The sequence below is a fragment of the Oryx dammah genome, unplaced genomic scaffold (assembly GCF_014754425.2).
Source record: "Oryx dammah isolate SB20612 unplaced genomic scaffold, SCBI_Odam_1.1 HiC_scaffold_18, whole genome shotgun sequence".
In the NCBI taxonomy this organism is placed as follows: domain Eukaryota; kingdom Metazoa; phylum Chordata; class Mammalia; order Artiodactyla; family Bovidae; genus Oryx; species Oryx dammah.
The window spans coordinates 21260983-21275882 of NW_024070202.1; the positions used below are offsets into that span (position 1 = coordinate 21260983).

General features: G+C 39.1%; 1 protein-coding gene across 2 annotated transcripts in view; it reads left to right on the forward strand.

Moving 5' to 3' along the window:
- SCIN (scinderin) overlaps positions 1 to 7111 on the forward strand; it is a 78551-nt gene extending 71440 nt beyond the window's left edge. For both annotated transcript variants that reach the window (XM_040260583.1, XM_040260584.1), the window contains 5 exons: positions 553 to 730; positions 1022 to 1143; positions 3730 to 3807; positions 6278 to 6338; positions 6963 to 7111. In XM_040260583.1, the coding sequence (XP_040116517.1) occupies positions 553 to 730; positions 1022 to 1143; positions 3730 to 3807; positions 6278 to 6338; positions 6963 to 7090 (567 nt within the window). In that variant the 3' untranslated portion in view covers positions 7091 to 7111. The remainder of the gene's footprint in view (positions 1 to 552; positions 731 to 1021; positions 1144 to 3729; positions 3808 to 6277; positions 6339 to 6962) is intronic.
- The last annotated feature ends 7789 nt before the right edge of the window (positions 7112 to 14900 follow it).

The window sequence follows — 14900 nt, forward strand, 5'->3', positions numbered from 1 at the left end:
GATGGACTATAAAGAAGGTTGAGTGCTGAAGAATTGATGCTTTTGAACTGTGGTGTTGGAGAAGACTTTTGAGAGTCCCTTGGACAGCAAGGAGATCAAACCAGTCCATCCTAAAGGAAATCAGTCCTGAATATTCATTGGAAGGACTGATCCTGAAGCTGAAGCTCCAAGACTTGGCCACCCGATGTGACAAGCCGAATCATTGGAAAAGCCCCTGATGCTGGGAAAGATTGAAGGCAGGAGGAGGAAGGGGCAACAGAGGGTGAGACGGTTGGATGGCATCACCGACTCAATGCATGTGAGTTTCAGCAAGCTCCCAGAGGTAGTGAATGACAGGGAAGGCTGGTGTACTGCAGTCCGTGGAGTCATAAAGTTTTGGACACAACTTAGCAACTGAACAACAATAACAAGTGGTGTGCTAATGCCCCCTAAATTAATTCCTGGATCAGGACAGAGGTCTGTAGGTGGTTTGGCAGCAGCACAGCTTCTTGGGCATGTTTACTGAGGGACCAGCAATGCATTTAAATTGTGTTATTTTTCTTCATACTCTAGGTAGATGTTGATGCAAATTCATTGAATTCCAATGATGTTTTTGTTCTGAAACTGCGACAAAATAATGGCTACATCTGGATAGGAAAAGGCGCCACACAGGAGGAGGAGAAAGGAGCAGAGTACCTGGCAAGCATCCTCAAATGCAAAACTGCTGCGATTCAGGAAGGCGAGGAACCAGGTGTGTACAGGTGGGGCCAAGGATACGAGCCAGAACTTACATTTGGTGTACTTACTCATCATACAATTTATCTTTTTTATAAATAGGAACTTTGTAATGGTTATAGGGCATTAAAAACCCGTTCACTAGTTGCAAGAATGGGTGATGGTACCTCTCTATTTGTATAACATCTCCTGCTATATTTAAGTAACTTAATGAACTTGAAGTGAGATGCAATTAGTTGTTACTGTAAAGCAGTACCGACCATATGCTCCTGAAAATGCATACGTTAACTCAGTGTGTTTTCCACAGAGGAGTTTTGGAATTCCCTTGGAGGAAAAAAAGACTACCAGACCTCTCCTCTGCTAGAATCCCAGGCTGAAGACCATCCACCTCGGCTTTACGGCTGCTCCAACAAAACTGGAAAATTCATTGTAAGCGTCCTGAGAAACCACGGGGTGGAACCAAACAGCAGGGGGAAGGGGAGGCATTCTGATACTTCTCTGATTCTTTCCAGTGAGATTCCTACTTCAATTCCCAGTTTTGGTTTACTTGCAAACCGCAGATGACAATCTTTGCTTCACACAGTGTTGATTTAAGAGCCAATGATAATGGATGGGAGAGCATGGGAATACTGTAATGTGCCATAGAAATCAAGCGGCTCTTAAAAATACCAGCTACTTTGCACCCGTGTCAGCGTGTGGCTGTTGCTGTATGCATATGCACATGGTTGGATTTGTTAATTTAATAATTTGACACTTTCGGTGTGCAGCAATAGTGGTTTCTCTGATCAAACTATGTAAAATTTTACACTTCTGTTTCCCAGGGGAGTAAATAGTCTCACCATGTTGATGGAATGAAAAACATTATGGAAATATTATGATCATTGAGCAAAATCACAGGAAGCTCTACACACACCTTCAAGTGAGCTGAAATCAGCAGGAATATTTTATGTCACAGTCACATTCACAAGCTTTGAATTCTAGGCAATTTGAAGTAAAAGTATCTGTGTATAAGAGTGATTTTCTGTGAGTCTCTGAAATATCCTGGGCTGAGCCTCTCATCTCAGTTTAATCACAAAAATTCTGCTTTCTCCATTTGACATACTAGGCTTTTGTATAAATCTTTTATTTAAGGAACAAATTCTTTGCTGATAAAATTTGAACTAAAGATTTGGTCACCCTGTCTTGGTAAATACAAGCTTTACTTTTGAACACACACATGAACATTAATATTTTCCCAGGTACATTGCATGCTTGAAATAAAATGCTTTGAAGAAGAAACTCCTTATATGTGAAACACACTTGCAGCTTACAAGTGACTTGACCTAAAGATTAAAGATTTAAATGGTGAATTGTGATAAATATTTGGTTGTTAGGCACCACAATTGTTCATCTACTTTGCAGGAAATCCCTGTATTTTATAAATTTGTCATCAGGAAAATCTGTTTTACTCTTTTGACTGTTACTTGGTATCACATCCAAATAACATCTTTTTCAGTGTGAGCCTCTCTAATTTCTTGAGAATATTATTTGCTAATATTGCTATAAATATGATGCTTGTTTCTAATGAAGATATGTTTTACAAAAATGAATATGCAAATATATACTTACAAATATAATTCCTAGGCTTTTTTCTTAGGTTTAAACAAATCTATTAGTTTTCGGCTTTTGTCATTCACATATTTAAGAGAAATATACTTTTTTCTTTACACTTATTCATTTTCTTTTTTGACATTTGGAACTCTAATTCTTAACATTTTAAGGAAAAGGAGTGTTGCTAAAAAGTGTTTGATCTTATTACCATCATTAGAAAACAGGCTGTAGACGTGTAGATTCATACAAGACAGCAGAGTCTATTGGTCAAAAGCACAGCTTTTAGAACTGTGCCTGTTCAATATCACTTACTTGGTGACATTTCTTCCTGTCTGTGTGACCTGAGGCTGGTCATTTATCCTCTCTGTGTTATAATGTTCTCATCTGAAAAATGGGGCTAATCCTAGTACTGACTTCACAGAGTTGTTGTGAGTATTATCTTGTTGTTGCATATAAAGAATTAGAACGGTGCTTGGCATGGTATATTCTGTAAAAACATATATAAACACATTTCTTGCCCTCTGTAAATGGCTAGTGTTTGTTTTTTGTGTCACAATCTGAGAATACCATCAGATTACAACAAATAGGTATTGTCATGCTTAAGGGGCTGCAGGTTAGGTTCATGCCTGTTTATCCGTGGACAGAGCCCAGGAGCACAGGAGGCTCTGCTGAGTCCCATTGGCTGATGTGACACGGCCAAGGCCACAGTCAGCTTCACCTGCAGAGTCACATGGCAGAGGGGAGACTCGAAGAACTGCAAACCCTAATCTAATCAGTCACCACCTTCCTAATGATTAGGGGGAGTTTCACCCAGAATGCTTTCAAAAATTTGAACTTTAATGAATGCCTGCTGGTATTGGGTGTGTTAAACTAGCCCATTACCCTTTAGTGTTAGCTCTGGAGAACACAATTTAACCCATTTAAAATAAAAATAATGACACTTTGCTTATGGAATATTTTATAATATTTTATTTAAAATGGTTGATTTTTTTTTAAATGACCAGACCTGTTGATTTTATTAAAATAATCTTGACCTACCTACAAAATGAAAGAAGATTTAATACCTGCATCATAAACTTAAATGTCTTTTGGAACTAGGAAGGCAATAGAAACCAGCAAAGCAACTTGTCACAAAGAACTAAAAGTAGAGGAAACTATGGCTATATTTCTTGTGCATGGTCTCTCTAAAGCCATATGCAATATTTATGTTAAATACTCTCCTCCCTAAATAAGATAGCCTCAGTTTGTGATACATGATTAAATAGATAAACAATTATTTAAGTCTTTATTGCCCAAAGGGAAGGAAAAAATGACTAACAAACTTGTTTTTTGTATGCTCCAGATAATACAAAGCATTTGTATCCTTTATATTAGAAAAATCACTGTTTGACTGTTGAGTTATAAAGCTGTTTTTATACATTTCAGATTGAAGAGGTTCCAGGAGAGTTCACCCAGGATGATTTAGCAGAAGATGATGTCATGCTGTTAGATGCTTGGGAACAGGTAAAACTGTATTTTGTTCATGGCAAGAGAGTGTGCTTATAGTTGGGAGCTGATACAACCTTCTTTGAGAAATGGCAAGTTTAATAATAAATAGAACCATGGATTTAGGCTATATTTATAAGAAACTTTCCACAGTTTGGCAAAAAATAAAACTGATGCATATGGCAAGTTTTTTTCTTAAGCTGAAAATGATTCCATGGCTATCCATCTTTGGCTGTATAGTTTTAGGTGAAAACAACAAACAACAACAAAAAACTCCTGTTTTTCATTTATTTGTAAGACTCATTTGTTTCTTATTTATTCAGACATTCATTCATTCTTATTCATTCGTAAATTTAAGTCATAAATGCGTTAGTGGGTTGCAATGCCTCAGGGAGACTGAAATATTCAGACGTCATAGGCGACCTCTCCCCTGGAGAAGAAACAAACAATACTTTTGAATCTACACACTAAAATACCTATTAATATATATATTAATCGGTAATATATGTCTGTATATCTTTATTTGTAGCAAATTAATGGTGATTCTGTATGTCACATGGGTGTGTTGTGTGTTGATCGCTTAGTCGTGTCTGACTCTTTGTGACCCCATGTATTGTAGCCCACCAGGCTCCTCTGTCCATGGGATTCTGCAGGCAAGAATACGGGAGTGGGTTACCATGCCCTCCTCCCAGGGATCTGCCTGACCCAGGGATCAAACCCAGGTCTCTTGCATTGCAGGCAGATTCTATACTGTCCGAGCCACCGGGGAAGTCATACCTGAGAGTCATTTTCTTTTAACCTCTGTGTAAACTAATAATGGCTTCTTTGGTGGTTCATTGGTAAAGAATCTGCCTGATAATACAGGAGACACAGGTTCAATCCCTGGGTTGGGAAGATCCCCTAGAGAAGGAAATGGCAACCCACTCCAGTATTCTTGCCTGGAAAATCACATGGACAGAGGAGTCTGGAGGGCTATACTCTGTGGGTTTACGAAAGAGTCAGACATGATTTATCGACTAAAGAGCAGCAAATTAATAATAGTGACAGGGAAAAATAAATATGTTAGGAGCTACATTATGTAGAACAAATATAAAACACGTTCCTGAATTAGGCCTAGTTTTTAGTCAACCACAGAGGTTTGTTACTTTTAGGTCTGTGCTTACTTGCTAAATCATTCAGTTATATTATACTTTAGCTTCTTAATCTTGAATTAGCATATTTGAATTTGGGATCTGGTCACAGATCCTCCCTAAGTGAATGGATCACTTATTTTTAGATATGAAATGTAAAACTCATGTCAATAAAACACCTTTCTGTATTTAAGAATTACAAAATAAGAAAGTTTCGTTATTCAGAAGAATTTAATTTTTTCCACTGTAGTCAACTCTGTTGCTTCCATAATCAAGGATGCTTTAGAATATTTCCTGTACTACATTTTTTTAAACTATACTTTTTATTTACTCAGCTGTGCTGTCATGGTTTATTCTGTGCCTGCAGGCAAATATTCCAGCACTTTCAGTACGAATTAGAATATAATCAAAACTAACTTGACCAAAATTTCTCTGCCAACAAGTGATCTTAAAGTGATTTAAATATAAGGGAATTCAGGAGAATTTTTCATCCCCGAAGTCCACAGCCTACATTTGACAAGAAGGACACATGCAGGATTTATATCAGGTTTTAAAGAATCAGTATTGAAATACTAAACAATATTTGGGCTTTCCTGGTGGTTCAGACCGTAGAATCTGCCTGCAACGTGGGAGACCCGGGTTCAGTCCCTGGGTTGGAAAGATCCCCTGGAGGAGGGCATGGCAACCCACTCCAGTATTCTTGCCTGGAGAACCCACATGGACAGAGGAGTCTGGCAAGCTGTAGTCCATGGGGTTGCAAAGAGTGGGACACGGCTGAGCGACTAAGCACACACACCCACAGCACTTTTACCAAAGTGTGACAGGATACCATAACATAGGAGAAGACTAGGTTTCAGTCAGGGGTTCCTAAAGGGAGTGTGGGGTGCCCATGAACAAGCTACATGTGGGAATAATGCCTGCATTACACACCCCAGGAGCGTGTGTGCAAAAAAACCAGCCGGTATGTTGTTCTTGCCTGGAGAATCCAAGGGACGGGGGAGCCTGGTGGGCTGCTGTCTCTGGGGTCGCACAGAGTCAGACACGACTGAAGCGACTTGGCAGCAGCAGCATGTTGTTTTCAGGAAGACTCACTTTGTAAGCTAGAAAAATACTATATAAACATAAAATACCAGAGTGTGATATCTGGAGTCAAACTGGCTGGATACAAATTCAGGCATCTCTTAATAAGTGTAGACGTTAGGAAAGCAACGGAACTTCTCTGCACCTGCATCTCCACATCCCTGACTTTGGGGCTGTTATGAAGATTAAGTGAGATGGTATGAGAAGCACTTTGCATAAGGCTCACACTGCATCTGTACTCCCAATATTATGAGTATTATTATTGCTTCATTTTGCAGATTTTTATTTGGATTGGAAAAGATGCCAATGAAGTTGAGAAAGCAGAATCTCTGAAGTCTGGTAAGCTGGATCCCATGGGCAATTAGGACATAATTCTGAACAGTTATTACCAAGTTCCTGATTTCTCTTTGCACCACATCCTCCAAAACCATGTATCAAAACTGAGAAGAATCAGAAGAATCGTAGCTTTCATCTCCAGAACTAAAGAGTAATAGAATTTTCTTTAAACTGAAGAATTTCAGAATAGGAACAACAAATTATGTTTTGTTATCTAATTTAGGATATAATTATATCAATTTATTCTTGGACTTTTAAATTCATTTTAAAAAATTATGGGAATAGTAAAACTCCATAATGCTGATAATCTAGATTTTTATAAATTCCTTCTGAGGAATGCTGTTCTTTCTGGCAGTACTTTTTTTTTTTTTTGCATTATTGCAAAGTAAAGAATAATTATGCTGTAAGGATAATTCCATAAAGTTTGGAATTTTTTTCAGGCAATAATGAGACATGCACATTCCAGATGTGAGAAAATAATAAGGAATTGTTCAAATGGAGTAGCATTGGCTACTTTGGGCCAATGAAAATTTGATTTATTACTTTTATTGGAAAGATTTTCATTCTTTAGTTATTTTACGTTAGTTGAAACTAACGAAATTTATTTGTTTTTTAAACTCTTTTTAGCCAAAATATACCTTGAGACTGACCCTTCTGGAAGAGACAAGAGGACGCCAATTGTCATCATAAAACAGGGTCATGAGCCACCTACTTTCACAGGCTGGTTCCTGGGCTGGGATTCCAACAGGTGGTAAACTGATTTTTGTAGGAAAAAAGCAAATATAATGGGGCAGCTGTCCCATTGCTGTTTTAGGGGAGAAGGAGGAGCTTGTTTGACTTTAGAAGATTAACCTCAACCATATGACTAATTTTCCGTGCTTAGAATTGGTTTGAAATTTCTTTTAAACTGGAATTTTTTTATGTTAATATTTTTATAACTTTTCTTATGGACCAATATTAGCTCTGCTAGATGCTGACATATCTTTTTATATGACTTTTTAAAGGGGAAAAACTGTACACAGTCTAGGGGAGTTTGTCTGCAACTTTTACAATTCAGGAGCCATTAGCCAAACTCCTACTTTTAATATACCATGAAAGAAAGTTATACCTGCCTTTGAGGTTCTTCTTCTATGTGTTGTGTTGAAAAGAATCACCTATTTGCAGTAAGATTTCTGTTAAGATGGTTTTAAAAGTTTATTTTCCTTCTTTAGCTGATGTAACTGTGATAGTATTAACTCCTAAGCATCATTTCCTAAGAGAAACTTTACCTTTTTGGCCTTTTAAGAAGCCTTTGAAAGCACAGCTCTTTCTTGACAAAATGATTTATATTCTTAACCCACTTTTATATACATCCATATATTTGACAGTACATGTTTAACGTCACAAAAAAAAGGCTTCACTAATACTGTCTTTTATCATTAAAATACATATCTTTAAAAAGGTTACATGTTGTGACATTTTATTAAGTGTGATGTGTGAGTTAATTACACGGACAACTTTAAGATTAAAATACTTTTATAAATAAATATGAATTTAATTTTTTAAAACTCATTCTCATTAAGTAGTTAGAATTAAACTTTTCCATCGTTATGGAGTTAAATATCATAGTGTGAATGAAACCCGGGCCCTGTTAAAAGATAAATAGAAGCGTATTAACCATTTTAAGAATATATTTTGCGCAAAAACCTTCTTGGATCCAGCGGTGCCAAACTGAGCACTGGGGAGAGATTTTCATGGAGAAAAGGTGGCAAGAAAGCAAGGAAATTACTGCTGATTGGCTACAGCTTGAAGCCTAGTTGATTGTGATTGGTTGTCCTTAGGTTTGGATTTCGTAACGTGTGAGGCATTTATAGACTTAGATCTTGGTTTGCTTCCAGAGGTGGGAGCTTGCCCTATACAATGGGTCTGAAGCCTAAAAAAGCGGGGAGATGCCTCGGAGTTTTCTCCTGTCACCACTGGGCTACAAAACATTCACCTTAACAGACCCAGCTGTTTAAGCCTGCGCTGTGAAAACATGACTTTCTCAAATCCCAAACACAAGCACTGGGAGGCAGGTGCGCCATCAACACAAGCCCTGAGGGAAGGACAAAACCCTGGGGCGGTCACAGAAATTACCTGCAAAAACAGCTGCTGTATCATCAGTCCTGCGTTAGTCAATTGAAGGGCTGTTGGTGGACAGCGAGGATAAAGAGGGTCTGTAAAAATTACCTGAAAAAGGTGAGCTAGGGAATTCCTTTTTGCATTTCACACCCAAAACTGATGTGGCTGGAAGAAACGCCTGCAACACGTATGAAGTCAGCCTAGGGCAGGGGAACCAGGATACGTCTACAAAGAACAGTTGGTGGATTATAGCAGGGCCGTCGTTCTGTGATATCGTGTGGCCTTAAAACTCATTACACGTAAACACATATGGATATTAGTCTTTTGGATTTGAAATGCACTTTCATACAGCCGAATTAATAAATATAAAAGTCACATGATTTATTTTCTATTTTTCTAGAATGGAGCTATTGCTTACTGATGTTTAATATGAAAGGTTAGATTGCTTTATTGTCTCTGATTTTCCTCAAAGATTTTTGGGATGAACAACTGTAACAAATTTAGCTGTCAGCTAGTGCTTTAATGGCACCCCACTCCAGTGTTCTTGCCTGGAGAATTCCAGGGACGGGGGAGCCTGGTGGGAGGCCGTCTATGGGGTCGCATAGAGTCGGACACGACTGAGGTGACTTAGCAGCAGCAGCAGTGCTTTACAGACCTTTCTTTGCTTCAAAAAATATAGCAAACTGGTCTTGGTGTGAAATTTGTGACCGGAAGGAACATTGGTGAATCCAGGAAACTCAAGTACTAGTCAGGAATAAGTATTTCTTATTTACTACTTCTTCTGAAGTAGCATGCTCAGGAATTTCAAATAAGGAATTGGATCATGGCATTAACTGAACAAAAGACCAGGAAACAACTTATGTAAAGTGAACTATTGTTTTGTGTCTGAGCATTGTTTGTTTGTTTTGCAAGATTGTCCTAGAATTGGCTTCAAAATAGTTTCTGTACTGGACAGATTACTCAGAGAGATTAAATTCTAGTCAAAGGAAAGAAAAGAATGTTAGTATTTATTGCATATAAGGAAGCACATCTTGTTTAAAAACTTCAAAATGTTTTTTCTTGTTCTATCTTTAGATTTTTTTCCCATTATGATTTCTCCCTTTTTAGTTTTAAATACATGTTAGATATTTTTAAAGTATGTTATATATTTTATATATTTTTCTAAAATAGTCTCTCCTAAATACCATCCTTATTGTACTACCTAAAATATTAATGATGAAATACTTTAGTGATAAAAGAAGAAAAAGAAAAGGTTGGATCCACATTTTATTGTATATGCCTGGATAAATTCCATATGGTTCAAAAATTTAAATGTGAAAATGAAAATAATAGACTAAAACATGGAATTCCATTGTAATGGGGAAATAATCTCTCAAGAACTGATAGAATAAGAAAATCAGTAAGGACCTAGAGATTTTGAACAGCTTTCTCAGCCACTTTAACCTAATTGATGTGTAGTTAACACCACCAATAAAGTGCTTAGTTGCTCGTTGTGTCCAACTCTTTATGACCCTATGGACTGTAGCCTGCCAGGCTCCTTTGTCCATGGGGATTCTCCAGGCAAGAACACTGGAGTAGGTTGCCAGGCTTTCCTCCAGGAGATCTTCCCAATCCAGGGATTGAACCCAAGTCTCCTGCATTGCAGGTGGATTCTTTACCATCTCAGCCACCAGGGAAGCCCCCACCAATAATGGCAGTACATGTAATTGGTTTTTAAGGGCACTTAAATTATTTGCCAAGAGAGAAAATATTCTGGACCATACAACAAATTTCAACAAATATTAAGTATCGAAATCATACAAACTGTGTTCTCTAATTACTATGGAATTAAAATAGAAATAACAGGCAGATATCTTTCTAATCTGCAGATGTTTGGATAAATGAAAAAAAATCACAAGGGAAACAAATTATTTTTATCTCAATGAAAATTGAAATACAACCTATTAAAATGTGTGGGATACAGCTAGCTCTGGGTTTAAAAGGAAATTTATAGCACTAAATGCTAATATTAGATGAATAAGCCTCAAGGATGTACGCTTCCACCTTAAACTGAGTGAATTAAATCTAAAGGAAACAGAAGAAAATGGTTAATACAGACTATACAGAAAATGGGGGGAAATATAAATTTATATTTATATATACTAATATCAGGAATAAAAGAGGGGTTACACCACAGAATCTATGGACACTGAAAAGAGAGTAAGAAACATAGTTTTATGCTTATGAATCTGACAGTGATGAAATGGGCAAATTTTTTGGAAGACAGAAACTAAGTTAACAGAACTTAAGTGGCAACACGTTGTTGTTCAGTCGCTGAGTTGTATCCTGCTCTTTGTGACCCCATGGACTATAGTCCGCCAGTCTGCTATGTCCATGGCATTTCCCAGACAAGAATACTGGAGTCAGTTGCCATTTTCTTCTTCAGGGGATCTTCCCAGATCAGGGATTAAACCTGAGTCTCCTGCATTGCTGTGCAGATTCTTTACCCTGAGCCACCAGGAGGAGTGGCAGCACGTACACACTTATTAAAGAAATGGAATTCATAGTTAAATGTCTCTGGTAGAGAAAGGCCTGGGTCTAATCGGGCTTCACTGGTGACTTCTATCAAGCATTTGAAAAAGCGGTTATACCAATTTTGGACAAAACTGTTGCCAACAATAGAAGATGAGAGAACATTTTCTGACCCATTTATTAAAGAAATTGAATTCATAGTTAAAATTTCTCTGGCAGAAAAAGGCCTAGGTCTAATTGGGCTTCACTGTTGACTTCTATCAAGCATTCGAAAAAACAATTATACCAATTCTATACAAACTGTTCCCAACAGCAGAAGATGAGAGAACATTTTCTGACCCATTTAGAGGCCAGTACTACCCTAATATCAAAGCTAAACAAAGAATTATAAGAAAGGAATGGTATATGCCAGTATTCCTCCATACATAGATGGAAAAATCTTTAAAATTTATCAAATTAAGTCTACATTGAATGAGTTTTATCCCAGGAACCCATTTTAACATTTAAAAATTAATCTCCATATTACCAGACTAAAAAGAAAAAAATCATATGAATATCTGGATAGGTGCAGAAAAGTAGTTGATAAAATTCAACAATCATTGATAATGAAAACTGGGCAAACTAGGTATAGAATGGAAGTTCCTTGATGTTAAAAGGGTATCTATAAAAATAAAATGTACAGCTGACATCATACACAGGTTTCCCAGGAGGCTCAGTGCTAGAAAACCTGCCTGCAAATGTAGGAGATGCGGGTTTGATCCCTGGGTTGGGAATACCCTCTGGAGGAGATGGCAGCCCACTCCAGTATTCTTGCCTGGGAAATCCCATAGACAGGAGCCTGGCGGGTTTATAGTACGCGGAGTCACAGAGTAGGACACGACTGAGCACCACCAGCCAGTACCATATTTAAGAGCAGAAGACCAAATGTTTTCCCACTAAGACTGGTATGAAATACAGAAGTCTGTTTCCATCCCTTCTGTGCTTTTCTGGAGGTCCTAACCAGGCTGAGAAGGCAGGGTTTCTCAGTCTTGGCACTATGGACATTTTGATAATTCTTGCTCTGGGAGCTCCCCGGGGTGTTACAGGATGACTGGTAGCATCACTGGCTTCTGCTTAACAGATACCAGTAACCCCTTCCTTCCCTACCCCTTCTGCCAGTGTACTAATTAAAACTGTCTCCAGACATTAAAAATATCCTTGGGGGGGGAGGGAAGCCAAATTGCCCCCAGTGGAAAACCACTTCTGTGTGGCAAGAGAAAGAACTAAAAGGCTCACAGACTGGCAAGGAAGACTTGAGTATTGTTGCTGAAAGTGATCTGGGTGTTAATAGTTTCAACTGCTCCCAGGTGAATACAATATGCTGCTGCTGCTAAGTCGCTTAAGTTGTGTCAGACTCTGTGCGACCCCGTGGACAGCAGCCCACCAGGCTCCCCCGTCCCTGGGATTCTCCAGGCAAGAACACTGGAGTGGGTTGCCATTTCCTTCTCCAGTGCATGAAAGTGAAAAGTGAAAGTGAAGTCGCTCAGTCGTGTCCGACTCTTAGTGACCCCAGGCATTGCAGCCTACCAGGCTCCTCCATCCATGGAATTTTCCAGGCAAGAGTACCGGAGTAGGTTGCCATTGCCTTCTCCAAATACAATATGCAACCAGGCTAAATACCTACTAGCTGCTGCTGCTGCTACTAAGTTGCTTCATTCATGTCCGACTCTGTGCAACCCCATAGACGGCAGCCCACCAGGCTCCCCTGTCCCCGGGATTCTCCAGGCAAGAACACTGGAGTGGGTTGCCAAGAGCCTTCTGCAAATCACATACAGTTCTCTCCTGGCTTCGCTATCCAGGGAATCTTATATTCATTCAGATGCAAGAAGCAGCAAAAACTGTAGCTGCTTAGCCTTCACAGTATTTGATAACTGGCAAAACATCTCTTTGACTTAAAAACTCTGTTTATGTTCTACTGTTGCCTCAAATCCAATGTGAGGTGGTAAATAGCCATTAAAGAAAAATCTACACCCCAGAAGCATAAGATTTACTTTCTGTTTACTCTAGAAATATTAATAACATTAAAAATGAAAATTATCTCTTTGTAAACCTCTTCAAACAGAGTTCTACCTGATTAAAGCAAAAATTAAAGAAAAAAAGATACCTTCAGGACTTCCCTGGTGGTATAGCAGATAAAAATCTGCCTGCCAGTGCACGGGACAGGTTCAGTCCCTGGTCCAGGAAGGTTCCACGTCGTAGACCAACCAAGTCCATATACCACAAAGCCTGTGTGCCGAGAGCCTGTCACGAGAAGCCCCTGGTAGCCACTACTGGAGAAACACGCACAGCAATGAAGATCCAGCACGGACAATAAGAAATAAATAATTTTAAAAACCCCATAAAACCCTTCAGAGATGCATGCATCTGTATAGCACAGTAGAGGGCACTCTTTGTCCATTTTAATAAAGATTTTGCTAGATCTTGAAAACACTGAAAAATACAGTCAATGCTTACTTTTATTTAAGATTGGAAATGAAGAGTACTTCTAAGCAGATCGGACACAACTGAGTGGCTTTCAAAGCAGGTCAGATGTGGCTGTGGAAGTACTTTATACTGTTTTCCAATTTTGAAGTTCAGTGGAGTGAGTCATATATTGCTTTTATAATATATTTGCTACCTCCTAGGCTCTCCTGGCATGTATATCCTGAGGCATGCCCTTTTCCAGGGGATCTTCCTGACCCAGGGACCGAACCTGGATCTCCTGCATTGCAGGTGGATTCTTGACCATCTGAGCTACCAGGGGAGCCTAACAGAATGCAACCATATATTGCTTTTAAAATATATTTGTTACTTGCTAGGCTATCCTGGCATGTGTATCCTGATGTGTGTATATGTGTATGTGAATGTATATATACACACACACACACCTATATATATATGTGTGTGTATCTTTCTGTGATAGATACATATGAATATATATGTATCTCATTCTCTCTATCTGGTTCTATAGCCTAGTGCTGGGAATACAGCAAAGGGTAGATAGTTAAGGATACCTTCCCTCAGTGAAGCTACTATCTAGTGGGTGGAAACAGAAAGATGCAAATACTAAAATCCATATTCTGTCAGTTAGTCATGTTATGAAGGAAACCAAGGCCAGGGATTGTGAGATGAGCAATTCTGTTTTAGATAGAGTGAACAGGAAAGGTCTCTCCAGGGTGGTATTTGGACAGAGACCTGGAATAAGTGAGGGAACGAACTGTGAGGGTTAATGGTATGTGTCATCTTGACTGGGCTATGGGATGCCCAGCTACCGGGTTAAACATTATTTGTGGGTGCATCTGTGAAGGTGTTTCCTGGAGAGATTAGTATTTGAATTGGGCAGGCATCATCCCACCTACTGAGGGCCTGAATGAAACACAAAGGTGGGGGAAGTTTGGATTGGCTCTCTCTGCCTGCCTGCTTGAGGTGAGATGTCAGTCTTCTGTGCTTGGGCTGACTTCAGTTCAGTTCAGTTCAGTCTCTCAGTCGTGTCTGACTCTTTGCGACCCCATGAATCGCAGCACACCAGGCCTCCCTGTCCATCACCAACTCCCGGAGTTCACTCAGACTCACGTCCATCGAGTCAGTGATGCCATCCAGCCATCTCATCCTCTGTCATCCCCTTCTCCTCCTGCCCCCAATTCCTCCCAGCATCAGGGTCTTTTCCAATGAGTCAACTCTTTGCATGAGGTGGCCAAAGTACTGGAATTTAAGCTTTAGCATCATTCCTTCCAAAGAAATCCCAGGGCTGATCTCCTTCAGAATGGACTGGTTGGATCTCCTTGCAGTCCAAGGGACTCTCAAGAGTCTTCTCCAACACCACAGTTCAAAAGGCTGACTTACATCATCAGAATTCCTGTTCGCAGGCCTTTGGACTCAGATTGGAAATTTTTACTACTGGCTTTCCTGGGTCTCCAGCTTGCAGATGGCATATTG